This window comes from Muntiacus reevesi, chromosome 7, assembly GCF_963930625.1.
Source record: "Muntiacus reevesi chromosome 7, mMunRee1.1, whole genome shotgun sequence".
Lineage (NCBI taxonomy): Eukaryota > Metazoa > Chordata > Mammalia > Artiodactyla > Cervidae > Muntiacus > Muntiacus reevesi.
In genome coordinates this window covers 36860418-36886517 of record NC_089255.1, presented here as the reverse complement: position 1 = coordinate 36886517, position 26100 = coordinate 36860418, and the positions used below count along the sequence as shown (strand labels likewise).

General features: G+C 35.9%; 1 protein-coding gene across 4 annotated transcripts in view; it reads left to right on the top strand.

The window, feature by feature from the left end:
• TTBK2 (tau tubulin kinase 2) overlaps window positions 1-26100 on the top strand; it is a 124606-nt gene that overhangs the window by 60078 nt on the left and 38428 nt on the right. For 3 of the 4 annotated variants that reach the window (XM_065940186.1, XM_065940188.1, XM_065940187.1), the window contains 6 exons: window positions 8934-9007; window positions 14655-14795; window positions 16509-16613; window positions 20099-20164; window positions 23924-24016; window positions 24535-24660. In XM_065940186.1, the coding sequence (XP_065796258.1) occupies window positions 8934-9007; window positions 14655-14795; window positions 16509-16613; window positions 20099-20164; window positions 23924-24016; window positions 24535-24660 (605 nt within the window). The remainder of the gene's footprint in view (window positions 1-8933; window positions 9008-14654; window positions 14796-16508; window positions 16614-20098; window positions 20165-23923; window positions 24017-24534; window positions 24661-26100) is intronic. The other variant, XM_065940189.1, reaches the window with a different exon arrangement.

The following is a 26100-nucleotide window of genomic DNA, read 5'->3' as shown; positions in this document are numbered from 1 at the left end:
TTTGGCTTAGAAGACACCCTCCTGTCTTTTTGTATCACTGTCAAGTTAACTCAGTCAAGCTTCACGCTCTGTGATGCATTCTAATCTCTTGCTTTCTCTGTAATGCTTATTCTTTGTTTTTATAAGCTATAATTTGATCTTGTACTGCCCATATTGGTCTTGTAATACATTTATTGCTTTCAATAAGATTGTAAATTCTTTGAGGATAGGACCTATGCCTTGTATTTTTCTGTCTCCCGTTGGTGTGGATATTTCATGAGTTATTATTAGGGTAGATTTGGTTTGTTTTTGGTGAGGAGTGGGTAAATAGGAGGAGTAAATGATAGATGGATAAGGAAGCTAATTTTGTTGTATTCTTAGCAGTCTAATTGTCCAGCTTTGCAGAATCCCCTTATTTGCTAATTTGTAACTGACCTGACGTTTGTTCTTTGAATTTCAGAGCATCCCCATTTAGTGGGTTAGGGATACTTTTAACTCAGCTTTTTACTTTATTACTAAATGGCTTTCTTATTTAAAAAGAAAAATGATTGATGCCCCTTTAGATAGATTTACTTTCCTCTAGTAGCAAGTTATGTAAAATTACTTGCCTTTTGCATGATATTAATATTTAACACTAGGACTCACAGGGAGCCCAGCCTGGTACTCTGTGATGACCTAGGGTGTAGGATGGGGGGAAGGAAGGGAAGCTCAAGAGGGAGATGATATATGTATAATTATGACTGATTTGTGTTGTTGTACAGCAGAAACCAACACAGCATTGTAAAGCAATTTTCCTCCAATTAAAAAAAATTTTTTTTCCATTTGCAATTAAAAAATTTAAAAAAATTTTATTGAGAAGTGGGGAGAAAAGTACAATCTGATGTAGTGAACTGGATGCCATCTACCCTTGAAGATTGCAGATTATTTTTATTGTTAATCCACTGCACCATTTGTGATTTGTTCAGTTTTTGAATTTCCAAAATATGTTAGGACTCCAAAGAAATCTAATTACACACACACACAAAAAATTAACATTAAGATGTAGACCACCACACCACCACCTGCCGAAGTTTTAAGCTCTTAAATTGAAACCAAAAATAGTAGATGATCATCTGAAATCATAAGAACAAAAATATTCTTTAGGTTATGTACATTTCATTAAGTATATAGCATATCTCTTCCTTTAAGAACAAAAAGTATATAGTTAATTTACTACTTCCCTTAGATAAGTAGAAATCCTTTCTATATCACAGTTACAATCTGTGTTTAACTAGTGAGGTCCTACCTTGCCTATAATATCTTTAGATAATACTTGTCTAAATTAAGTTTACTTATGGCCTTTTTTGGCTGGAGATATCACTGATTGTTTCTCTTTTGCACAGAACTTGGTGACAGACCACAAGCATTCCCTGTAGGGTTAGAGTAGTCAAGAGCTAGAAGATTAAGAAAAAGCCTTAGTGGTGATATTTTCAGCAGCTGGTAAAGATTTGGCTTGTATGTTCAGACTTTCTTTTGTGTTTTAGCAGATTTTTAAGAGGAAACACACAAGCAGAAAGTTAAAATTGGTTTGTTGATACATTTCCATCCTGTATTTTCTTGTGGTCAACAACCTATGGTTCCTAGTGATCAGTGCTGACTTGCTGACTTCTCTTCTTTCTCTAGTTCCACATGTGCACCAGACTCTACTCTATGTATTTATCTCTGCTGCTAGGGAACTCTTATTTTGATTTTCTTGTTTATTTGTTTCCCCCTCAGTGCCCGGCTACATGACTAACTTGCTGAATATCTGAAAATCTGATCCTGAGTTATTAATTTGTTGATATTACCTCCTAATAGGGATATTTAGATTTTAAGAGTTGCATTTGATTTGAGGAGATGAGGTTGAGAGGAATAACGTGAACAAAAAATAAGGTAGAACATTTGTGAGGGAGAATAAAAAAAGAAACAAACTTCATCAGAGTATATAATTTATGTTAAGCTGAAGGAAATGAGGTTTGGTAAGTAATGTAGAATGAATCTTGAAATCCAGGCTCACCATTTTAATCTAATTTCTTCAGGCATTATTGTTTATGGTTTCTTGAGTAGGCAGATGATAAAAACAGTTATTTTAGGGAGATTATCTAATGACTAGTGTGTGGGCAGTGACATTAGGGGACATGTTTGGCCTGGTCCACTGAAGTACAGTCAGATATGACAGAATAGTTGGTATCAGAGAGAGGCACATGCTAGGTGAGCCTGATCAGTAGAGCCAAGATTTGAGTTTATATATGTCTCCTTCCAAAATTAGTGGTCAAAATTACTAAGCTTTAATGATAGTAATAGGGAGCATATATTGAGTATTTATTCTGTACCAGGCAGTATATTTAGTATTAGAAATACTTTATTTAGCTGATTCCACTTGTGCCATAAGTCTTTGACATAAGTGCTGCTATTATTCTTCATATGGCTTGTAGAAATTAAATAGCTAGCTGGCACGTGAAAAAAGCTAATATTTAACTCAAGCAGTCTTGAGCACATGCACTTTTCTTCCACACCAAGCTGAAAGATTCAGAGGTGATAGATGATATAGTTATATTTTAGTGGTTTCCTTTGCTGTGCAGAAACATTTTGATTTAATGTAATCCCACTTGTTTATTTTTGCATTTGCCATCTTTGCCCTTGTTGTCAAGACCAAAAAAGTCATCTCCAAGGCTGATGTCAAGGAACTTACCCCTTGTGATCTCTTCTATGAGTTTTGTGGATTTAAGTCTTAGGGTCAAGTATTTAATCCATTTTGATGGATTGTTGATTTTTGATAGTTGATTTTTGTATATGATATAAGATCGAGTCTGCTTTTCATTCCTTTGCATATGACTATCCATCTGACACTTTTTTCCTGCAGTTTTCTCCTCCATATTGTGAACTGTATCCTGATGTTGGTTTCTTTCACAGTTGAGAGACGATTGCCCATAGCAACTGGAAGGGGCCTATATTCAAATATAATATCTCTTCTTGTAATTATATGAAGTTATTGAGTTTTGCTCTGATTATAACATCCCAGAAACAATTATACTTATTAGAGTAGTATCATGCATTGATTGTCTTCAGTCTTGAATATGTAGTTTTCTTTTCATCATCAAGTGAAGTGAAAGTGCAAGTCGCTCAGTCATGTCCGACTCTTTGTGACCCCATGGACTACACAGTGCATAGAATTCTTCAGGCTAGAATACTGGAATGGGAGCCGTTCCCTTCTCCAGGGGATCTTCCCAACCCAGGGATCAAACCCAGGTCTCCCACATCGCAGGTGGATTCTTTACCAGCTGAGCTTGATCTCAGTTTCTAGGTTATTCTGTTTGGCTTAAAGCAATGTCCCACCTTGCCTGAATGAATCAAATCCATTGAGACAGAGGAAGATCATTTCCAAAGGGAAATTTGGGTGCTGTTAGCAGGGAGGAATGAACACTGAATAGTTAATCAAGAAAATGCTTTATAAATATATTATCTCATTTAACTATTTTCAGTAGCTCTGTTGAGGAAACCAAAATTTGGTCAAAGTCCCATAACTATTAAGTGGCAGAGTTGAAATTTAACTTGAAGCCAGTGCTTTTTTTCTTTCCAGCAGTATTGTGTCTCCTTCAAAGAAAAATAATAGTTTGTCCTGCATAATATATGGCATTAATGACCCTACCTTCTAAGATTCACAAGTGGTTCTACTGATTGCTTAGTTAAAACTTCATCATCACAAGATACCTAAAGTTATGGGGTACAGCTTGAACAATACTTAGAAAGAAATTTATAGCAGTGAACACTTATATCATGAAAACAGAAAGATTTCCAGTAAATAGCCTAACCTTCCACCTTATGACACTAGAAAAAGAAGAGCAAACTAAATCTAAAGCAAGCAGAAGAAAGGAAATAAGAAAGATTGCAGTGGAAATTAATAAAGGAGAGACTAGAAAAACAGTGGGGAAAATTCCACAAAGTCAGAAATTGGTTCTTTTATTTAAAAAATTAACAAATTGACAAGCCTTTACTAGACAGAAAGGAAAAAAAAAAAAAAAACACTGAAATTACTAAAATGAGGAGCGGAAGAGGGGACATTTTTACAGACCTTACAGGAATTTAAAAAGAATTATAACAAGGGAATACTATGGACTACATGACAGCAAATTAAATAACTTACATGAAATGGACAAATGCCTAGAAAAACCTGCAGTGTTGAAACTGACTCATGAAAAAAAGGAAAATCTGAATAGATTTCCTTCTCAGTCTCCTACACTAGTTCCTCCTTCTTTCCCTGGCGTGCTGGTGTCCTAGCAGGTGTCCTCCTCTCAAACTATCCGTCTTCGCTGGGCCGTCAACTCCTACCTCATTGACAATACATAGATCTGTCACTTTGCATAGTTGTGTGTGTGTGCTCAGTTGTGTCCGACTCTGCGACCCTATGGACTGTAGCCCACCTGGTGCCTCTGTCCATGGGATTCTCCAGGCAAGAATACTGGAGTGGGTAGCCATTTCTTTCTCCAGGAAACCTTCCCAGCCCAGAGATCAAACCCGTGTCTGCTTGCATTGGCAGGCAGATTTTTTTATCACTGAGCCACTGGGAGGCTTTACATGGTTGACCTCTGTTAAACTCTACCCCTAAATTTCTAACACAACTTGCATGTTCTATAGATAAATCAGTGCAAAATCCCCAAACCAGAAATCATTATCCTGTGTCATACTTTAGTCTTGGTTTATATTAATACAGTTTACTTTGTCCACTTAACTTAAAAGGCTTCATTCACTTTCTTCTCTTGCCTAGTCTGTCTATTCTGTCTCTTAAAACTTAATTTGAAATCTTTCCTATTTAAATTCTCATTCTCAGTGCTTTAATTTGAACCTTCCTTATGTTTTACCTCATCTGTTGTATTAACCTCCTAATTGATCTCTCTGCCTTCAGCTCTTCCATAAACCAGCATCTAATGGTGAATAGCATTACTTTGCCAAAACACAGGCCAAATTATGTAGCTGTCATGCTGCAGTCCATGGAGTCGGTATGAGTCAGACACGACTGAGCGACTTCACTTTCATGCATTGGAGAAGGAAATGGCAACCCACTCCAGTGTTCTTGCCTAGAGAATCCCAGGGATGGGGAAGCCTGGTGGGCTGCTGTCTATGGGGTCGCACAGAGTTGGACACGACTGAACGCAGCAGCAGCAGCAGCAGCAGCAGCGTGCTTGAAAACCTTTGAACTGCCTACCCCCACCCCCAGCTGCCACCCATTGTGTCTCAGATCTAAACTCCTTTATGTGGCCTACAAGACTCTAGTGTCCTTTTCTTATCTCAGCATGCCCCACCTCAGCCTCTTATCCAGCCCTCTAGTCTGTTAACGCTATTAATTATTTAAAATCTAATGACTTAGCTCTAGAAAAGCCTCATGAAATTTTCACATCTTCTGTGTATCCACAGCAATTTGTCTACAATGCAGAGCTCATCATACTAACTAATACATGTTGTAATTTTTTGTTTATATAGCCAGGCTGTGAATTCCTTGAGGGCATGGATCTTATTTAATTTATCTTGTATTCCTAGTGCTTGCTTTACTTGGCACATAGTGGATCTCCTTCTCTGTATTGTGTCATGGTGGGTGGTTTAGTCGCTATGTCGGTCCTACTCTTGCCACCCCATGGACTGTAGCCCAGCAGGCTCCTTTGTCCATGGGATTTTCCAGGCAAGAATACTGGAGTGGATTGCCATTTCCTTCTCCAGGGGATCTTCCCAACCCAGGAATCTAACCCAGGTCTCCTGCATTGCAGGCAGATTCTTTACCGACTGAGCTATGAGGGAAGCCCATATTTTGTCAAAGTCTTTATTTACTGCTTAGTTTTAATATTTATTTACAAGGTGTTACTTGACTTTAAAATCTGTTTCAAGTACTCCTGGCATAATGGATAAGAACAAAGACTCTGGGATCAAACTGCTCCGTCGTCTTCCAGCTGTGGGGTCTTAGACACAGTAGTTAACCTCACCAAGCCTCCATTTTTCAATTTGGAAAAATAGAGAAAATAATAATACTTATGCCATTTAAGTTGTGAGAATTAAGTACATATAAAGCACTTAAAATAATGCCTAGCACAGTATGCTTCATATTATGCATGCTTTATTATTATTATTATAGTTATTATTTCCATTAGTTTGTTCATTTGCAAATATCAGGTGTTTCACTCTTTGCCAGGTGCTGTGGCAAACATAGGTAGGGCCCCTGTATTCATGGAACGATAACTTCAGTTTGTACTAATTATTGTAAAGTTATTTTAAGAACTGCTGTAAGTGGTGGTGAAGAGTTACTGTTTCAATTAAATTCTAGTTGTTCCATGCTTCCAAAAATTGGTACATATTTAATGAACTAACTTTAATAAGTAGTTTCATTAATTGCATATATGTAAAATATAAGAGCAGTGGGTACGCTATGTTATAAAGTATGAGATAAGAATTCATTAAGCTCTCCCCTAAGGCAGTGAAGATGTACCAGGGAATCCTAGAAAATTTGCTACTGACTTTGTATTTTGGTTACCCAATAAAGGTCTAGTTTATTTGATTTTTATCTTTTTAAAAGTAGGGTGGTTTTAGTATCAAGAGATAAATAGTATTTTGTATTATAAAAATATTTTATAAAGAGCATTCCAAGAGGAGTTAAATTTAGTATGACCTTTTGTTATTAGATGACTTAAATGCCTTTGTAATAGAGATACTGCATTTAACTGTTACATAATAAGAAGTTGGAGTCTTGAGGAATGGACAGTAAGAAAATACTTTAAAATGATTCTTTGTTTCTTTGAAGCTGAAGAAAAGAGTAAGTTGACCAGTTGACAGTCATTTTATCTTTTTACTCTCACTACAGTTTATTAGATGAGTTAGTTTTGCAGACATATGTAAAATGTACGTAAAGTGATATACATACATTGTACACATTGTGAATTATTGTTCCTATTGTACTTGTTCTTGCTAGTTACGGCCCCTTTCAACAGAAGCACAGAGAATGAGAGAACAATGTGATAACTCAGATGCAAAAGAGAAGTGTGGACTCATTAACTAAATTAAACCTGGATTGTATTTATATTTTAAATTAGTGGACTAATTCTTTTTGAACTTTGGATTATATTTCTCATCAGTCTGTTAAAGTCTCTCCTGGCTCTGGGTCTGTGACTTCCTCACTTTATAGGAAGCTTTTTCAAAGATTGCCCTCTGTCTCATGTTCCATTTATTCTTTAATCCATTATGGACTGGCTTCTACCCCTTCCACTCACCAGTAACTTCCTAATTGTTTATATTACTGAGCTCTTCTCAGCCACTGGCCACTTCTTCCTTTGAATTCTGTGACCTTTATCTCTCTTAGGTTTCTCCTGCCTTTCAGGATATTACTCTGCTCCCTTCATGGGCTCTTTTGTTTCTACTCATACTTTTCAGATGGTTCATTTTCTAGAATTCTGTTCTTAGGTTTCTTGTCTTCTCATTCTTTATTCTTTCAACTTGGAAATCTTCCATTTATGTTTGTAGTTCTATCTGCCTTCTATGAACCAATCATTCCCCAGTAAATTTCTGGAGCTCAGTTTTTGTCTCAGGCTTGAAATTATAACTGTCTGCTGAATTCACCTGATTGTCTTCAAACTCAACATTCTGATAGCCCTTAAAAGCTATACAACTTACTACATTCTCTTATTCTAGTACAACTTTTTATTTAATTGTGCCCATTTCTAGTCAGTAACTACATCTTTAGCATCTCTCAGATTTATCCTGTTTCTCTTTTCTATATCTACTATAATACATTAGATTAAAAAAAGGTTCAAGCCCTGTTCGCTCTTGGGATATTGTAACTGTCCGCAGAATGACCATTCTGCCTCCATAATTGACCTCCCTATAGTCTGTCTTCCTCATTGCTACCATGGCAGTGTTCTAAAATGGAATGTTTTAAGTGTTTTTCTTTCTGTTAAAATCTTTTAGATGCTTCTCATACTACTCAGCAGTAGTTTTCAAATATATGGATGTTTCAAAAACATCCATGGCCTATCTGCTTTTGGGTCAGAGAACTTTTGAAAGCTCATATCCTGTATCTTTCCCACATAGATTCTGATTCAGTAAAAAAAAAAAAAAAAAAAAGTTTAGTAGGAGTTTTTAAAAAGTTCCCCAGATAATTCTAATAAGCAGCTAGGGTTAGAAAACACTGACCTATACATGTGGTTCAGATTCCTTATTATGAATGAGTCCAGGATCCTCCGGGATCTGGTGCCTGCCTATTTCTCCAGTACTATCTCATTCTGTTATCCCATCCCTCCCTTCATTCACTGTTCTCCAGCCAGATTCTGTCTTCTGGTCCTGGAAGCCACCAGACCTGATCCTCTTTTAGGACCCTTGTTTGCTGTTGCTGAATCAGATGCAGAAGCCTAGTCTCTCTCTGTTCCACCTCTGCTTCGCTCTGGACCCCAGCCACTAGCACCTTCTTGGATTTCACATGTGAAACTCAGGTTGAAAACCGCTGAGTAAATCCATATCAGTGGGGCCCAGAAAGATGAAGTGATTCACAGAATCTATAATGGTGAATGGCAGGCCATATCCAAAATCCAGGATATATATTTCTAACATAGTTCTTGTTTATAGCTCTTCTTTCTTTTATATGTATCATGTCTGAGCAAGTTGATTTGAAATGACCTCTTAATTGTTTCCTTCCTAAATAATCATTCATTAGTCCCCTCATTCATTTGTTTATTCATTTAGTAAGCACTTAAACTTTACTATATAAAGAGCAGTGTAGGATATGGAGAGAGGTGGGTAGAAATTTTGAATAATACTGATATCCTATTGTTAAGATTCTTAAGACAGGTTTTTATATTCAGTCATTAAAATAACATGCAGAAAAACAAATTATTAATTTTTAAGAAGAGAAACTATAGTATAACCTTTTGTACTGTCTTGTATCTTTCTTTCTTTTTATCCAGGGAAAGACCATGTTTGTAGATTTATTGGTTGTGGGAGGAATGATCGATTCAACTACGTGGTCATGCAGTTGCAGGTAGGTTACTTTGAAAATGTATCTTAAAATTGACCAATTTTGATCAGAGTACCAAATTACAGTAGATATGAATAAAATTAACAACATTCTTGGTAACATTGCAGAATGTTTTATACTATGCAGATGGTATATATTTAAACAGACCTGGTGATAACAGATTTTTCCAAAGATGGAAGGGTTGTCTTTATCAACTGTTTTCTCTGATGCACATCTTCATTGATTGTCATCATTGCCAAATTTTTGATCCCCACATGGATTACCGGATATAATGAGTTTTGCCCTGTTCCTGTCCCTTCCTTCTCCATCATTTATTATGTTAGGGACTCTAGGTTCCCATTTTCACAAATATCAACCTTGACTGTTAGAAAATTTTAAAATGAGATGGAGAGAAATGCTGTTCTTCTTTCTCTTTCCTATTAACATAGCTCTGTTCTCCTGTCCTTGAGATGGAGAGTGGAGTTGGGTTGGGTAGCAGATGACAGAAATTCAGAAAGGGAGCATTGAAGTAATGACTGCAGCAAAAAGAGGGAAATCAGCCCATTCTCTCTGACACTGCCTCTGCCTCTGCCCCTGCCCCTGAATGAACACATGCGTGTGCACACGCATACACACATGCACACACAAACACACACACACAGTTCTGAGCCTGTACTTACCATCAAAGTGTAAAAGCCATGGTTCACTTTGCTGCCTAACTTAAGAGAACTTAGAGTTCTCAAGGTTTCCCTTCATCTTTAGCAAAGTTTGTTTTAGGCATTTGGTTCTTTTGTTTATTCATTTTTTCAGCTTAACTACTTAGTAGTGATTTCAGAGACATAAATCCTCGCCTAAATTCTTCCTCCTCTTGTTTCCCTCAGCTATCCTTCAGCATTTGATTTAGATCTATAGACATTCATTTCCTGCAGACTATTGTCTTGATGTCTCTGAGTTATGTGATTCACTACTCTTGAGCCCGCATAGTTTTTTTACTTGAAGCAGAATCCCTGTATCTTTTTAGGTCATTAATATGAACCTCGCCATCTCTCACTTTGGCCTATAATAATAATATAACTTTTGTATGCTATTTTATAGTTTTTTTTCTTTTGGATTTATTATGCATCTTACTTGATCCTTATCATTTCCCCTGAAGAGGATAGGGAAGGTTTTACCCCCATTTCGCAAATGAAGAGACTTTAGCTCAAGGAGGATTGAGGTTTTCCTGGGACTGACTAACTTAATGGGTGTTAGGACTTACTTGATGGATGCCTTGGGCCAATATTCTTGGCACAATAAGAGAAAGCTCTTTTATTTTTGTGTATAGACTACTACTGACTAGATAATGTGGAGATGCTTTTTAAGTCTGTAGAGTCTCTCTTAGTCCTAGCATATAGTCTTTTTTATTTTATTTACACTCACCTTAATCTCACTTCTGGAAATGAGGCAGATGCAAGGATGGAAAACTAAGGAGGATGGTGTATATCAGGCAGTGATGGCTCTTGTGACTTTTGGCAAGCTCCTGTGGACTCATCTAAGAATGCTTTGATTTGACTTGCATGCTAGTTTGTTTGGTTTTTTTCTCCATCATAAAAAAATTAACCCACCATTAACTTGCCACCTGTATATGTTGGACTTGATTTAAGACTAAAGCTGGTATAACTGTTTGAGGGTTCTTTCCCTTGTTTGACATATTAAAGTTGACTGCTAGGGTTTCCCCATATATTTTGATAAAATTTATATGCTCAGACCCAGTTTCTCACCGACATTTCTAATTTCTTCTAAAAACCCTCATTGTTCTTAAGCTAACTTTAGTCTTTTGTCTCCTGGTGATTCAGTTATATAATATCTGCTTTTAAATTTTTAAGGAATAATCCTATTTCTCCTGTAGTAATTCTAGCTATTTACCATGAAAATGGGTCTGAAATCTAATAGGGCTCAAGCAGTCAGACCCGCTTATTTTCTCATATCTACTAGGAAAACCGTGGCCAGGTCTCGTTTGCTATCCTGTCACCATTGAGGCTTTTATGTGATCAACCTTGTATAGCCAAAGGATGGTATTTTGTGATAAGCATATCACCTAGGAAAGGGGCAAAAAATGTTTTGAATCCTGTAACCAGCATAGATGTAGATCTAGATTGCCTAACATCAGGGCTGCCATATATTTTTGAACTTTTATTATTGTGGAAAAAATTAAATATAAATGAAAGTAGAGCTGTATTTTGCCTTTCTTCTCCTTCCCCAGATGATTTCAAAGCAAGTTGAAGTCATATTTTATCATAAATATATATATATAGTCAAGGATTCTTTTTCTTCCACTAGTAACCATAATACACAATAATATCTTAATAATAGTATCAATTATCAAGTCAGTCTTCACATTTTCTTGGTTGTATCTCTCAGTTATTTTTTTATATTTGTTATACTTGAATCTGGTTCCAGACAAGGTTTATACATTGTATTTGATGGATATGTATATCTTAAGCCTCTTATTTTTTGTTTTTCTTTAAACAAATTTTTTTTAAAGGTTTGTTTATTTATTTGTTTATTTTTGGCCATGCTGGGTCTTTGTTACTGCAGGTAGGCTCTTTCTAATTGCAGCAAGCCAGGGCTACTCTTCTCGTTGTGCACAGGCTTCTCCCGGCAGTAGCTTCTCTCGTGACTGAGCATGGGCTATAGGAGTGTGGTTCACTAGTTGCAGCATGTGGGCTCAGTAGCTCTGCAGTGTGTGGAATTTTCCCAGACCAGGGCTCAAATCCGTGTCCCCTGCAATTGCAGGTGGATTCTTAACCACGAGGCCGCCAGGCAAGCCCCTATTTTTTTTTTTTTTTTTAATATTTATTTATTTGGCTGTGCTGGTCTCAGTTGTGGATGCTCTGATCATCATTGTGGCATGAGGAGTTTTTATGCAGGATCTTAGCTGTGGCACGTGGAATCTAGTTCCCTAACCAGGGATACTAGGGATCGAACCTGGGCCCCCTGCATTGGGAGCCTGGAGTCTTAGCCACTGGACTACCAGGAAAGCCCCTCTTAAGCCTCTTTTTAAAAGTTCCCTCTCATTTTTTTTTCTTAAGTTTTCTTTTTGTTGTTTGTATTGTCATTGATTTAAAAAATCATTTGTTATGCAGAAGTTTCCATACTCTGGATTTTGCTAATTGTCTCCATGTGGTAATATTTAACATATTCTTCTGTCCCCTGTATTCTCTGTAAATTTGTGATTAGATCAGATTCCATTTTTATTTTGCTAAAATACTTCAGAGATGGGTTGTGTGCTTCCTATTTATATTATATCAGCAGACAGTGTTGCTTGTCTCTTTTAGTGAGGTTCTGAGGCTATCAGCCTCTCCATCCATTTTAAAGTTCCCATAATTTTTCTCTTGTGTGTGCTGAGTGAGTCACGTCTGACTCTTTGTGACCCCATGGACCATAGCCCACCAGGCTCCTCTGTCCATAGGGATTCTCCAGGCAAGAATACTGGAGTGGGTTGCCATGCCCTCCTCCAGGGGATCGTTCTAACCCAGGGATTGAACCCAGGTCTCCCACATCACAGGCAGATTCTTTACCATCTGAGCCACTAATTTTTCTCTTAGGTTTTATCAACCCATTAGTAATCACTGCCAAAATTCTTTACTTCAGTGGGGTTGCAAATATACAGTTATAATTTTACAATTCCTCTTTATTACTGGAATTTTTTTACTGGAATAAAATTCCAGTATATTACTGGAATTCTTTTAAGAGCATTCCATCAATTATTAGGTTATCCTTAGGTACATTTCACACAGAAAGGCAGGACTAATGTTTGATTCTTTAATTTCAAGTTTTCAGAAAAATGAATTGGCTCCCAGTAGGGAGCTCTGATAGCACCCTTACTTTCTGACCCTGGAGGAGGAAACAGCAACCCACTCCACTATGATTGCCTGGAAAATTTCATGGACAGAGGAGCCTGGCAGGCTACAGTCCATGGAGTCGCACAGAGTCGGACACAACTGAGTGACTTTACACAGTTTACTTTCTGATTCCTCTTAATGAGAAATGGTATTTAGAGACCAGAATCTGGATGCTATGGGTCCCTGCAATTGGGTTGGTCATTGTTTTAAATTCTTTTCAAGTGAATAGGTTCAGGGTATATAAATTTTTTTAAAAGAAAAAATATATCATGGCTTATATTGATATTTCCAGTTTCAAATTTTTTTGTGATAGAACTGCTGGCATATAATTTCTTTGATTTTATTATATATTTTCATTTCTTTACCTAATATATGTAGGTGAAATTATGGTTAAAATTTTCATGAGAATTATCCACTATATGTGTGAGTAGGAAAGGAGACATTGTATGTTACATATTGGGGGGGGGTGGATAACAGATGAAAAAAGATTGGCCATTAATTGATAATTATTAATTCTGAGTGATGGATAGGTGTATGAGGGTTCATTATATTACTTTCTTTCCTTTTGAGTATGTTTAAAATTTTTAATAATAAAATCCTCTTATATATTTATTGGATCATGTTAAATTTATAGCATTATTTAGGGAGAAATGTGTTTCTTTTTTTATTTAATAATATTCATTCCATATTACTATGTGTATAAATTCTTCATATAAATGCTCCAGGTGGAACTGCAGCGTCATAGCCTATTCTCGATCAGAATGCTGATTTGTTACCTACTCAATAAGGAGTCTTCTGGGTAGATCAGTACTGTAAAGTGGAAAAAGAACACTTTCCAGTTAAACAGACTTAGATTTGAAGAACAGCTTTTTCTTAACAGGTTAACATTTTTTAAACTCTCTGAGCCTTACTATCCTCATCTGAAAAACTGGTGTAACAACTTCTGTTTAGGGTGCTAAGGACTAAATACAGTCATGAATGTAATGCATCTGACACAGGCTAGATAAATTCCTCGCTTTTATCTACTGCTATGATTGAGTGTTTCATATCATTTTTATTTATAATAGTAATTAGCACTTACTGAGTACCTACTATGTGCCAGACACTACATGGATCTTGTTTAAGCCTTATAAAACAGTATAAGGTAGGTATTATTGGCCCCATTTTATAAGGAAGCTGTGACATAGAAAAGTTAAGTAGTTTGTATAGGAATATATGTTAGGCAATAATGAGGAATTACTGCCCTTGTATATGTATATCTTTTTTGTGTAATCAAGACTACATTTTATTATGACATCAGTGACAAAGGGAAATATGATGACTCAAGAACATAATATGTTATAGACACAGAATAGATAAAGACAAATACTATATGACATAACTTTTATGTGAAATCTAAAAATTACAACAAACTAGTGAGTAAAACAAAAAAGCAGGTTCACAGTGGGGAGAGGGAAGCAGGAGATGGAGCAATATAGGGATAGGAGATTTTTGAAAAGTGTTTTTATGGCATTCTATGAAATCATGTGTGTGAAACTTGCAAACTGTGAAGTACTATAGAATTTAAAGAGTCCTTCATTAAAAAAAAAAGTTTAAAAAAGCTTTGGTTATTGTCTGAAATGTTCATACATTATCTTGAGAATTCTTCTCCTGAGTGAAAGAATCATGATTCAGATAAAATTCTTGCTAGTTCAGTCAAAACATTTTTTAATGGTAAATGAATAATTCTCTACTCTTCTCTCATACTTTCAGTAGCATACTTGAAAGTATCTATTTGGTTTCCACAGGGTCGGAATCTGGCAGATCTACGCCGTAGCCAGTCCCGGGGCACATTCACCATTAGCACTACTCTTCGGTTGGGTAGACAGATTCTGGAGTCTATTGAGAGTATCCATTCTGTGGGATTCTTGCACCGAGACATCAAACCGGTAGGGGGCCTTTTCCTGCCAGAGCTCAGAATGAGTTTGCTTGGTACTCTTATTAGTCTTATGATGTGTGTGTGTGCTCAGTCACTCAGTGGTGTCAGACTCTTTGCAACTCTATGGATTGTAGCCTACCAGGCTCCTCTGTCCATGGAATTTTCCAGGCAAGAATATTGGAGCAGGTTGCCATTTCCTATTCCAGAGGATCTTCCCAACCCAGGGATCAAACACACATCTCTTGTGTCTCCTGCATTGGCAGGCAGGTTCTTTACCACCGCGCCACCTGGGAGACCCAGTCTTATGATGGGACACAGTAAAATACAAACGTAGGTTTCTATGTTAAATACAAGATAATATTTCAATTTCCATGGCAGAGATGTAAACTTGAAATGTATTATAACTTGCCTTTTAATTTTTTTAAAATGATAATTATATACTGTAATTTATAATCAAGAACTTTTCTCATACAATGAAAGTGTTGCTCAGCAGCCAAATTAAAAATTACTAATGTTTGACTTACATGTTAACACTGATGCTTACTTAGCCTTACACCTAAATTTATAGTCATTCTTTGGATTTCTTTTTTCTGATATTGGTTAAAAATACAGATGTATGTTGCTTTTAGATGTTGGCATTGTGTAATTTGAACTATTTCTTAAGTGACAAATTATACTTGAAAGAAACCATCAATTACAAAAGAGCTTGCTTTTCCTCCTGAGTGCTACAGTGCCAATATAGTATTTTTTTCTATTCTGGTTTCCTAGAAATTGTGATTTCTGTAACTGTTAAATATGCTTTTATTTTCTCCTTCTTGGTTTTTGTATTACTCACAGGGGAGATGACCCATTTCTGATATGCTGTATTTACTATAAATTTATTGTGTTGCTTGTTGCAGTTGAAAATTTTACCCATCTGTTGCTACATGATTTCAAAAATTAAACAGTTTACATGAAAATGACAGCTAAAATTAATGTAGTTGAGTCAGACTTAATGTAATGTAGATTTTTCCTGCTTTTATTTATATGTCAAGTTTAATGTCTTTATTTGAGAACCATGGTAATTGAAGAGTTTCCAATTTGATTAGAAAGCTCCCTAAGTAGAATAGTATTTTAAGATAAAAGCTAACAATTCTATAACAATTAGACTTTTGCTTTTATAAATTTGTTTACTTAAGATACCCATTTTTGCAAACTTGTGGTCATTTAATGTTACATTTATCTTTGTTAAGGGAAGAATGGAAAATGTATTGTCCTTAAGTCTGTTATGTTTCCTTGAATTGTATTTTAACTTTTGCACTTAGTGAAATTCAGCTTCATGATGCTTATAGGAAATTCATTTCAATTTCTGGACTATATATTCTATCTTGTTCACTCCTAGTTCTTCCCATTTTAAAAAGTAAGGGCTGGGTGATTGTTTAAGTAGTGACTTAGACTAGAATTTCAAGAAACTTAGAGTACTGACTCCAATTAAATCAATGTTGTATTTTATGTAACTTTATAATAGTCACATAAATTTTTTTTGCTCAAGTTCACCTGATCTTAGGCATTAATAGATCCTGCAGCAAAATTATGTGTTAATATCCAATAAACATTGACTAGAGCAGTATATGTAGGATGTGTATTATATAGAGTTTAAATAGAAGAATTAAAATACAGGAAGGATAAGATATAAGGACTAAGTGTAATAATAATAGGTGTGTTTTCCTTCTTTATTTTCCAGTCAAACTTTGCCATGGGTCGCTTTCCTAGTACATGTCGGAAATGTTATATGCTTGATTTTGGCTTGGCTCGACAGTTTACCAATTCCTGTGGTGATGTCAGACCAGTAAGATTTTTCATACTATTATTAAATATTTGAGGATTAGCTTATTATAGTATCACTATTTTTAAAGAAATGCCTGCTGATTGTGTAAGAGAATGGATATCATCCAAGAAGTATCATATAGAGTTTATGATTACGTTACAGATGGTATTCATTAATTTTATTATTGAGTGTTACAGCTTTTAAAAACATACACAGAGTTAGAGTGTATCTTGTAAGAACACACATTACTCCTTTAGGATCAAGGGTCTTTTTTGCAGTCTGAGCTTCTTTCTACATCATATACTGCTTCTGTTTCAGTTACTGTATTTGTCATACCCAGAATTTACATTTAGTTCTGTTTTAAAATATCTCTTTAATGATAGTCCCTGTTTGATATGTCATTGCCATTTGCCATTATACTTTCCTTTCTTTAATCAAGCTTTCCTTTAGTTCTATGAACATACTTATAATACCTACTTTGAAATATTTTTTTGTTATGCCCAGCATCTAGTCATTCTCATAAGTGGTTTTTGTTGCCTACTTTTTTTTTTTTACATATATGAATCACACTGTCCTGTTTCTTTGCATGTCTTGTAATTTTTTGTTGTTGTTGGAAACTGGACATTTTAGATAATGCTTGCATGCTGCTTCTGCTTAGTTGCTTCAGTCGTGTCTGACTCTTTGCGACCCTATGTACCATAGCCAGCCAGGCTCCTCTGTTCTTAACATTTAGTTCCTTAACATATTCTTTCTGAATTTCATTATGTGTATACAATAAATACAAATGTGTACTCTTATTTTTTCCTTTTTGATTCAAAAGTGGCATGATGTACATTCAGCACTTACCTTTTTTTTCCACTTTGCAGTGTATCTAGGAGATCTTTCCATGTCAGAATATAGAGCAGCTGCAAAGTGTATATCTGTAAGACAAATCTCCAGAAGTGTAATTGCTGGGTCAAAAAGAATGTATGCATTTGCAGCTTTGATGGTTAATAGTGAAAGTCACTCAGTTGTGTCCCACTCTTTGCAATCTCATGGATGGTAGCCTGCCAGGCCCCTTGTCCATGGAATTCTCCAGGTAAGAATACTGGAGTGGGTTGACATTTCCTTCTCCAGGGGATCTTCCTGATCTGGGATTGAACCCAGGTCTCCTGCATTGCAGGCAGATTCTTTACCATCTGAGATAGCTATTGCCAAATTACCATCAGTTGAGGAAGTTTCTGGAGATCACCTATTTCAAGGCTTAGTTATGTGTTGCCTTATTCTTAAGACATCTTTCCTCCATAGGACTTTTCTTTTCTTCTCACCAAGTAGAACTAATTCTTACCACTCCCAGACTTTCATAGCTCATTATACTTCGCTACTGGTGTTTATTATAATCTACTTTCAATTACAGTTACCTGCATCTATAGCTGCTTTCCCCAGTTAGGTTGAATTGTTTTTTTCTGCATTATTTAAGGTGGCTGAATTTCCCTGACCTGGTATTATTTCTTGGAGGGATCACATCAAAATCTGCCTAGGCAGCTGATCTCTCTTTACCTCTGTCTCAACCTTTCCATGGCAAAAGTAAGGTCAGAGCCAGAACAAAGGACTCTTAAATGTTTTCCTTCTAGAAGGACAAATCTCTAACCTCAGAGTTACATCAACCAAATTGAGGATATTAGATATTCCTCTTAGTCATGATGTCTTAGGAAAATATTGAGATCTGTTGACTGTGATTGTCAGTGAATGGCAGCTAAGGACAAAAAAGGGAGCTTAAATAGATTGCAGAAATTTTTGATTACTGAGACTTGTCTTTATTATATACAAAGAACATTTTAAAAATATTTAAATCTCAAAACTAAAAAGGAATAACTAAAGGAGAAAAGATAATTTGATGAAAGAAGAAATAAGTAGATAATTAATATGAATAGATTAAACACAGGTTGCAGAAATGAACAAATGGAGGAAGAACACATAGAATGTTTATCTGTGTATAGCATATGACTGAAATGACTCTGGTAACTGAAAATTTTTAAAATAACATTCATTGTAATCTCTTCAGACTACCACATTAGTACGTGTTAATTGAGGATAATTTGAAATTACTGAAAAAGAGAGCAAAAAAGCCTACTAATGAAAATTATTGACCGTGATCATTTTAAAGTATTTCAGTTTTCCTGTTGAGCTGCAGCACCATCCATGAATCTTAAAGGCACTGACTTGATCTTTGTGAAGCAGTAAAGTTGAAACATGGAGAAGGAAATGGCAGCCCGCTCCAGCATTCTTGCCTGGAGAATCCCATGGGCAGAGGAGCCTGGTGGACTACAGTCCTTCGAGTCGCACAGAGTCGGACACGTCTGAAGTGATTTAGCATGAAATAGAGTGTATGATTTCAAGTCAGAAGACCTTGGTTGCTGCCTGGTTTTATCAGCTACTAATTCTGTGTCCTCAAACAAGTTTACTTTTTGGAGCTTGTTTCTGTGTCTGTAAAGTGAGCAAGACAAAGACTTTGCCATCACAGAGTTTATATTTCATTGAAAGAAGCAGGGAAAAACCAAATAAGTAAAATTATGAATAAAATTAATTTTAGGTAGCAAAAGATGTTTTGTGAAAAAAAAATAAAGCAGAGTAAAAGAACAGAGTGGCATTGCAAGGGCAGATATTATTTTAGATTACGATGATTAAAGAATATTTCTCTGAGGAGGTGACATTCAAGCAGAGGGCTGAATTTGAGATAGAAGAGCCAGTCATTGGAGGCATGTAGAGAGATGGTGTTCCAGCTAGAGAGAGTAACAAGTACAAAGTCTTGAGCTGGAAACAAACTTGATTGGAGGGGAAACCTCAAGTAAAGCCATTTTGGTCTGAGGCAAGTACCAGAATCATGGAACGTATTGTAGGCCAAATAAGTAGAATTTGAACTTTATTCCAAGTTGAGCTCTCTGGGACTGGTATTCACATATTATGTAGAGTTTATTCCCAGTACCTGGCACATAATAAGTGCAGAATAGCTTGAATTTACGAATATGTGAATTACACGTATAGGGAGAGGTTCAAGTTGCCGCCATCTCTGAATTGAGTTTCAGTGATATAGCCAAGACAAAGAAGGTGGTATCTTGGTTTACCTAGACTTCATGTTTTTAATGTACTTATTTATGACCAGAGTCTGAATATTAATGTGTATACTGTGATGCTTGGCATGATTCTGGGTACATGAAAGCATTTATGTTTTCTCATGGATAGAGTTTATTTATCATAAATCCTACTTTATTTTAAAATTTATTTAGAAAAAATGAGAGTCATTGATAATTAAAATGGGACTCAGTAATAGCTATTATATTTTAAACATATAATTTAAAGATACTCTCCTCTAATTTTTATAATTTCAGTTATTAAAAAAAAGTTAGAAATTTAAGTCATATTTTCTTGACTATAATACATGTTTCTCCCTTCTACTTCATGAGCTCAAATGTGCTGAATCTTATGCTATTTAAAGCTCATTTATTATTCTTTGCTTGGTTTTGTAGCCTCGAGCTGTGGCAGGCTTTCGAGGGACAGTTCGTTATGCATCAATCAATGCTCATCGGAACAGGGTAGGTGTCTGAACTAGAGTCATAGCTGTCTGAGTGTGCTGATGCTTGAATCAGATTGACTTCTTTACATTAGAGTACAGAGGTGTTAGTGACACTAATGCATGGTGAGGTGTACAGTAGATACAGAATAGATGTGTGCAGCTGCAGAGAAAATAAAATTGAATTTGGCAGAAAATATAATAGCTAATTATATATACATCTATGGGGAATCTTGCGTCCTTAATTAGATATAAGTAAGTATTAATACATTTATTAAAAATTTTGCATAAATAAGACATCTGTGTTCTTTTTCAGGAAGTTATTTGGGAATTCATATTATCAATACATAATGAAATGGAGGTCATCATTTTATCTGTAATATACATCTAATCTGTTATATCCTCTCTCCATCAAACATTTGTTTTCATGAAGATCTAAAGTATAGAAACTTAAGGTTTTCTTTCATCTTTAGTGAATTGTTCATCTCTTTTTGGGTTAAATTTTCAAAACTTCTCTCTCTCTTTCTTCTTACTTTTATCCTTTTGTTTTGCTCTAATATTTTTTTTTTTTTCCTCACCCTGAACTTTAGTTATGAGTAGGAAAGGTGAGTACTTAAGGATTCTCAATCCTTGAACTTGTTTGGAGAGAGTTGGGAAATTTAACATGTGATTCCTTGATAAAGAGAAATCTCTTGATTTTTGTTACCTTATTCTTGTGAAGCCAAAACTGCTTTAATGAAAACTTGACTGATGCTAAATGTAATAGGACGAGAATGCTGTGGTTTTACATGCAAAGCTTCAGTTAACTTGGTTTCTTAGGATGTGATTATAAATTGAAAATAAAGTATTTTTTTATCTTTGTGAAATACTCTGCCAAGCATCTGATTTTTATTTGATTTGATTCAGTGTGCTTTATTTTTTTGGTATTTAGTTAATTATTCTATCTTGATGTGAACCACTTTTAGTCTTTATTGAATTTGTTACAGTACTGTTTCCGTTTCATGTTTTGGTTTTTGGCCGCCAGGCATGTGGGTTTTTAGCTCCCCAACCAGGAATTGAACCTGCGCCCCCTGCACCGGAGAGCAAAGTCTTAACCACTGGACTGCCAGGGATGTCCCCAATTATTCTATCTTGAAAAGAGAGTATTCATTCTCCAGATAGATTCTTGCAAAATTTTAGAAGTACTATGCTTTCTAATTAATTCTGTTAAAGAATATGTCCACATCGGAATCTTTGAAATATGACATTCATTTTGAGATAAGCATAAACATGTTCAGGGATCATAATATAAGCATTTCCAAAACAGCTACTAGAGAGAGATTATATGTGTGTGTGTTTTTTTTTGAAGAGTAGAGATTTCTTCTAAAAGCCTTTCTAGCATAGAGTGATCTATCAGCTATTCTGTTAACCAGCTTATTAATGTTGGTAGGGAAACTTGATAGCATATTGCAGTGGTTCTTACCCTTCTTTTCTGGTCCCAACACATCTGAGGAATAGAATGCTTTATACGGTAGCACAGCTTCACAATACTGATTGTCAATGTATATGGTGATAGAGGAATACAAATAGAACCTTGAGAGATTCTTGTCTAGTTTAAAAATAATTCCCAGGTAATTCTAATATGCTTCTTTCTTCCATGCTCTGTGACCTTGATTTGATCATTTCTAAACTTAATGCACTGCATTTCTATTTTGGAGGTACCTAAATCTTAACCTTTTTTGTTTTTTGTTTTAAGTGAAAACAGGTTTATTTAGAGAAGCTGAAACTTTTAACATGAATAATTTCCAAACAATACAAGGACTTTTCAAAATACTTGAATACTGTTTACTTCATCTCATTGTTTTCCTGCATTTTAATCCTTTGTTAATATTTGTTTTATCTCAAAGTATATGCGCTCCGTCACTCAATCATGGGCGACTCTTTCGAACCCCATGGATCGTAGCCCACTAGGCTTCTCTGTACATGGAATTTTCTAGGCAAGATTACTGAAGTGGGTTGTCATTTCCTACTCCAGGGGATCTTCCTGACACAGGGATCAAACCCATGTCTCCTGCTTTGGCAGGAGGATTCTTTACGACTGCACCACCTGGGAAGCCCATTTATTGTAATACTTTGAAGAAATTATTTTACTTCTGGTTCTGTGGTTCTTACTGAGATGTTTATCCATTTAATTATTGTTGAAAGTGAAAAGTGAAAGTGAAATCGCTCAGTTGTGTCCAACTCTTTGGGACTCCATGGACTGTAGCCTACGAGACTCCTCCATCCATGGAATTTTCCAGGCAAGAGTACTAGAGTAGGTTGCCATTTTCTTCTCCAAGAGATCTCCCCCACCCAGGGTTAGAACCCGGGTCTTCGCATTGTAAGCAGAGGCTTTTACCATCTGAGCCACTAGGGAAGCTTGCATTTAATCGTCTTTTTTTCTTGACTACTTTTGGTATCTTCTCTTTGTCTTTGGTGTCCTGTAGAAATGTTCAAATCTGCCTTGGTGTGGATTTCTTTATATTTAGTCTCTTTGAGATTTGTAATGCTTCCTAAGGGCTTCCCTGGTGGCTCAGTGGTAAAGAATATGCCTACCAATGCAGGAGACATGGGTTCGATCCCTGAGTCAGGAAGATCCCCTGGAGAAGAAAGTGGCAACCCACTCCAGTATTCTTGCCTGGAGAATCCTGTGGACAGAGGAACCTGGGCTATTTCAAATAATGATCTGGTGGGGTTTTATCTATAAGACTTCAAAGAGGCCTAAATTTAAGGGTGCTTTTTTACCTTGAGAAGATTTTCATTTGCATCTGCCCTTACTGCAGAACAGGATCACCCAGAAAACACCATTTCTGGACTTGGTTTCCTGGACCACATAGACAATATAAATTTAACCTCCAAATCTGAGTGAGGGGTAGGGCCTATGGTAACAGATTCTCAGGATGTTGTTTGTGTGTTTGTTTGTTTTGTTTGGTATTTTTAAGAAAAAAAAAAACACTCTATCTCTTTGATAGTGGTCAAATTTTACCAAGAATAAAATTATTGTAGTAATAACATACATACCAAATATTGCATTAAAGAAAGCCCTTTGAGGGTCCTAGCTATATGGTGGGGGTAGAGGTGGGGCAATGTCTCAGTTGCAACTCCTGTCTTGTGTAGGCTTAATGTTTTTACACCTGTCCCCTTCATGACTGATAAAACCCTGGTTGATAAACCTATGACAGATGCCTCCAAAACAGCCAAAACCAAAGGTTCAGTCTTAGGTTGCTTTTCATGTTTCCAACTTTCTTTTCATTTTGGTTCTAAAGATTTTCTTTGCTGCTGCTTCATCTTTTTTTACATTGTAGTAAAGAACATAACATTCAATTTGCTGCCTTAACCATTTTGATATATATATAATTAAATAGTGTTAAGTATAACCACATTATTTTGCACCAGATTTCTACAACTTTTTCATTTTGCAACATTGAAACTCTGTACCCACTTAGCACTGACTCCCCTTTCCCCCTTCCCTGAATTCCTTGGCAACCACCTTCCTTTACTAATTAATTAACTCATTTATTAATTAATGGGTGCTTAAATACATTACTTCCAGTATTTCTGGGTTTTTGGGTGTTCTTTATATCAAAGTTTTTCAGTAAATCTTTTCTACCATGTAGATTGCTTTATAGCTATATGGATACGTAGATATACCTGCCAGATAGTTTTATGGGAAAGTGAAAACACAATGGTTAGGCCTTAGACAATGTAATGTACTCATAGGAACAGTAATGTAATGTGACTGAATTCTCTTTTGCTTATGAAGGAAATGGGAAGACATGATGACCTTTGGTCCTTGTTCTACATGTTGGTGGAATTTGTGGTTGGTCAGCTCCCTTGGAGAAAAATAAAGGACAAGGTAATTTTGAAAATGGAAGCATCAGTTTTGGTAGGGGAAGGAGTAAAAATTTCTCCTGGGTAGGCATTTTTTGTTGAAATTGTATAAGAATTAACATTTTCCAACCCTTTCACTATATCCTAATATGTATATTTTTCTTTCTATGAGCTGATATTATGACTTTTTCTATGACAATGCTAATTTAAGTACAACTGTCATTTCTGATTAGATTTTGAGCTCTCTTAGCTTTATTTTCACTAGTTCTCTTTTTTCTATTTTAAAATCAATTAGGTCTTTTAAGTGAAGTAAGTCAGAAAAAGACACATACCGTAGGATGTCACTTATAGTGTGGAATCTAAAATGTGACACAAATGAAACAGAGAAAACACTGATGGTTGCCAAGAAGAGAAATGGCAGGCTTTTAATTTTTAATTGTCACATTATATTGTTCAATTTTACATACCCTTGAGACTCAGAGGCTCTTAATGTGTAGCTTCCAAGAGAAATTGACTTTAGTTCTTTTTCTCTTTACTTCCCAGGAACAAGTGGGCTCTATTAAGGAGAGGTATGAGCACAGGCTTATGTTGAAACATCTCCCTCCAGAATTCAGCATCTTTCTGGAGCACATCGCCTCTTTGGATTATTTTACAAAACCAGACTACCAGGTAATCATCTTTGTGAATTCTGTGGGTTAATTCTTCTCTCTCTTTTGGTATTTATCCTTACTCATTGTACTGTTGAGGGTGTTGTAAATGAGTATAGGTGGTTCCTAGAATAATACTTTTTAAAAAAATAATAGTTTTAATACATCATGAGAAGTGTGGTTAAATAACTGATGATAACATAATCCATGTCTGCACATGTGTGTATTTTCTTCCTTCTGGATGAACATATGTCATTAAGAGTTTTAGATTTGTTTATCATGTAGCATTATAACTGCTGCTACTGTGATTCTTTTGATAGTTTTAAATTGCTGATAGTTCAGATTATGTAAATCCTATATCTAATTTGTTGACTAGAAGGAAATGTCCAGATCAGTAATGTATCTGTTGAGGACTTGAGGGTTCCATATCATATGTTAACATGCTATGGGACAGTAGTCAGTAAAGATTACTGGCTCCATTTTGTCTGCGGTCAGTGAAACATTTCCTTAGAGCATCAGTTAGTGAGGCCTAATAAGGGTGACTAGGCTTACCACAAATTGCATATCAAACCCCAACCAGCTAAATTTCAGAGGATTCTGTTGCTCTCGAGGGAAACTTGGTCAGAGCTTAATACAAGATAATCACTACTATTGAAAACATAAATTCAAGGCACACATTGATTAATATAATAATAATATTAGTGTATAAGTTTTGTCTACAAAGGACAACACATGGGCTTTACTGCCTGTTAATGAAAGTTTTAAAAAATTATTTATTTTTGGCTGTGCTGAGTCTTTGCTGCTGCATGGCCTTTCTCTTATTGTGGTGAGCAAGGGCTGCTCTCTAGTTGCTGTGCGCAGGCTTCTCATTGCAGTGGCTTCTCCTGTTGCAGAGCACTGGCGCTAGGGCTCACGAGCTTCAGTAGTTGCAGCACGTGGGCTCAAAAGTTGCAGTTCACAGGCTCTAGATCACAGGCTTAATAGTTGTGGCGTATGGGCTTCGTAGCACTGCAGCATGTGGTATCTTCCCTGGCCAAGGATTGAACCCATGTCTCCTACATCGGCAGGTGGATTCTTTACCGCTGAGATACCAGGGAAGTCCTAGTGGAAGTTTCATATTCTAAAGTGTTGTCAATGTTGAAGACTAAAAGACTGTCTACTGCACAGTGAACTTATTTGCATATAATAAATATTTCTTTGTGAAAAATGTAGTTTTGTATAATATATAAATAGAATATAAAGCAGAGAGGCAACATAACAGCCTTGAGTCCTTAGAGATCTTAAGTAGCTGAGCCTGTGTTGTTCTTTTCTATGGTTATAACATATAGGCTAACAAATGGCAAAAATACATTGTATATGAGTTGCTTTGGAATATGTTTTCATATTTTATATATGGATTTTTTTTAAATGTGTAGAGTTCACATTACTTGCAATGAAATAATGAAGTTTTACTTGTAAGACT